Below are 2,598 nucleotides of genomic sequence, written 5' to 3'. Positions count from 1 at the left end.
AGAGCATTGCTTTTTTCTTTAGGATGAATATGCACAGTGGGTAGTTGCAAGTCAGAGAAGCCTACTCGAGGTCATGGCAGAATTTCCATCTGCCAAACCTTCACTTGGTGTCTTCTTTGCAGCCATTGCTCCTCGTCTGCAGCCCAGATATTATTCTATCTCATCCTCCCCAAAGTGAGTAGTTATTTCCCTGCCCCGCTATTCTCTATGCTCACAGCATTACACCATGTGTTGCCCATTAACCAAAAGAAAATTTTTTGTCCTGGGCTTTCGGAATATGTTTGGAATGATCATTATTGTTTATCGCTCATGTAAGCTGACTATGATATGAGGTCTATTTGTGGATATTAAAAATAAAAACATTTCTGATTTGAGATGTAATAACATGAGAAAAAAATGTCACTTATTTTATTTTGTTTCTTTTCTTTCTTCATTTTTTTTCCATCTGGGATAAATGTTTTGCAGGATAGCACCCTCTAGGATTCATGTAACTTGTGCATTAGTCTATGAGAAAACACCTATTGGAAGAATTCATAAGGGTGTCTGCTCAACGTGGATGAAGGTATTGGTTTTTTTACTTGGTTTATATAATCGTATATCAGCTGAGTGAATAAAATATAAGGAAATGCCAGTAAATTGAAATAGTTAATTACCAAAGGAATAGTGTATTTCCTAAATATTTTAAATTGTTCTAGATTTATCTGGACTCGTATATATGTTGGACGTGCCATCTTTGAGTCTAATGAGCTCATCTGTGTAAATTGTACAACCCTCGTATGTGTGGGTGCTTACCGTTTATCCCTTTTCAGAATGCTGTCTCTTTGGAGGAAAGCATTGACTGCAGTTGGGCTCCCATTTTTGTTAGGCAATCTAACTTCAAACTCCCGGCTGATCCTAAAGTGCCAATCATAATGGTCGGCCCTGGTACAGGCTTGGCTCCATTTAGGGGTTTCCTTCAGGTTTGTAAGAAAGCAATTCATGTTACATCCTATGTGTTCCTAGCTTCTCCTAATGCTGAACATATATTGATTCAACAAATATCTGTAAATTTCAGGAAAGATTAGCTCTCTTGGAATCAGGAGCAAAACTTGGTCCTGCTGTATTGTTCTTCGGCTGCAGAAATAGTAAAATGGTTAGTAAATCACTAATCATTTGTAACATTGGGTTTTCTAGACACATATTAATTATAAGATTTTTCTAAAATAGTTCACGCAATTTTCAGGACTTCATCTATGAGGAAGAGCTAAATAAGTATGTTGAAGCTGGTGTAATTTCTGAGCTGGTGATAGCTTTCTCACGTGCAGGACCAACGAAGGAATATGTGCAGCATAAGATGACGGAAAAGGTGTTCAACCATTTCCACCTATTACTATCTAACTAGTTTCAGGCTACAGATTTTAATAGAAGTCCAAAGATTTTTGATTGCATATTGTCTTCAAATTTTTAGTAACATATTTTGGTGCACAACAGGCTTCAGATATCTGGAACATGATTTCTGATGGAGGCTACTTATATGTCTGTGGGGATGCCAAAGGCATGGCCCGAGATGTTCACCGAACTCTGCACACCATCATGCAAGAGAAGGTATGTGTCTGAACGACATCTGTAACTACTTTAGTAGGTGCACGTGCTTCATTCTTGAATTATCTTTTCTTTTGGTGCCAATTTGGCTTGCCGACTTGTTTGGTACGGTGTTCTAGTAGACTTGATCGGATTGTATAATAGATGATATTTTAGCTTCTTTTTCTTCTTGGACACTCTATAGTCCACCTTACCCCACAAGCCATTGTTGCAATAGTTCGTCTTTCTGGTAATATTGTCTCTCTGACGGTGACCAATCAGTTTTAATATACTCAACCTAGGCTCTTTTGAGATTTTAAAGCAGAATTGCTCGAGGCAATGATAAAGTCAACTTCTTTAGCTGATTAAGCCTAATTAATTCCATTGATTATTGTTTCAGGGATCTCTGGACACCTCTAAAGCTGAGAGCATGGTGAAGAATCTGCAGACGACTGGAAGGTATCTGCGTGATGTATGGTGATAATGATAATTCCTCCAGTCAACGCAATGTGCAAAGACTTAACATCTCCGCATGGCAAATTTTTTGGGTGGTGGTGTAGCAGCTGTTTGTTCTTGCGATTCTTTAAACTAGCTTTATTTGTGTATTTTTTGTTCGTGTAAGTTATACGTAATTATATATAATATAAGAAATTATCAGTGTCATAATGTTAGTTTTAGTTGTAGCTATTGAACTCTGTAATCTTCCTTGTGAGCCGACATGATCCGATGTAATTTTAGTGCCTCTTTAGGTTATTAAATTCCTTTTCTAAGATCTAATTTTTTGCGCTACCATTATTTTAGCTTTTTTCTTATTAAACTATGCCATAAATGATAAATCAGTCATTATTCTTGTAGTTGATACCAATTATTAAATGAATTAAACTAGTTTGATAGAGAAAGTTTGATAGGCTGCTTTGACATTTTCTTACATGTGCTGGGACCCATGGGACCCCCAAAACCCACTAGTGGCTGTCGGAGAGAGAGTGTCAAACTCTTATTAAATTGTGGACAGATTGCTCTGTTAGTAGACGGTATCAA

At 37.1% G+C, this 2,598-nt stretch overlaps 1 protein-coding gene across 1 annotated transcript; it reads left to right on the top strand.

Moving 5' to 3' along the window:
* Nucleotides 1–6: 6 nt before the first annotated feature.
* Nucleotides 7–2,337, top strand: LOC111375423 (NADPH--cytochrome P450 reductase-like). The gene is made up of 7 exons (XM_022998238.1): nucleotides 7–174; nucleotides 466–562; nucleotides 810–959; nucleotides 1,055–1,132; nucleotides 1,223–1,345; nucleotides 1,471–1,584; nucleotides 1,961–2,337. Exons 1-7 carry the CDS (start codon nucleotides 74–76, stop codon nucleotides 2,039–2,041), a joined length of 744 nt encoding a protein of 247 aa, XP_022854006.1. The 5' UTR covers nucleotides 7–73; the 3' UTR covers nucleotides 2,042–2,337.
* Nucleotides 2,338–2,598: the final 261 nt, after the last annotated feature.

The sequence above is a fragment of the Olea europaea genome, unplaced genomic scaffold, assembly GCF_002742605.1.
Source record: "Olea europaea var. sylvestris unplaced genomic scaffold, O_europaea_v1 scaffold1374, whole genome shotgun sequence".
In the NCBI taxonomy this organism is placed as follows: Eukaryota; Viridiplantae; Streptophyta; class Magnoliopsida; order Lamiales; family Oleaceae; genus Olea; species Olea europaea.
Note: the sequence above shows the minus strand (reverse complement) of the source record. Positions and strands in the feature narration are given on the sequence as shown.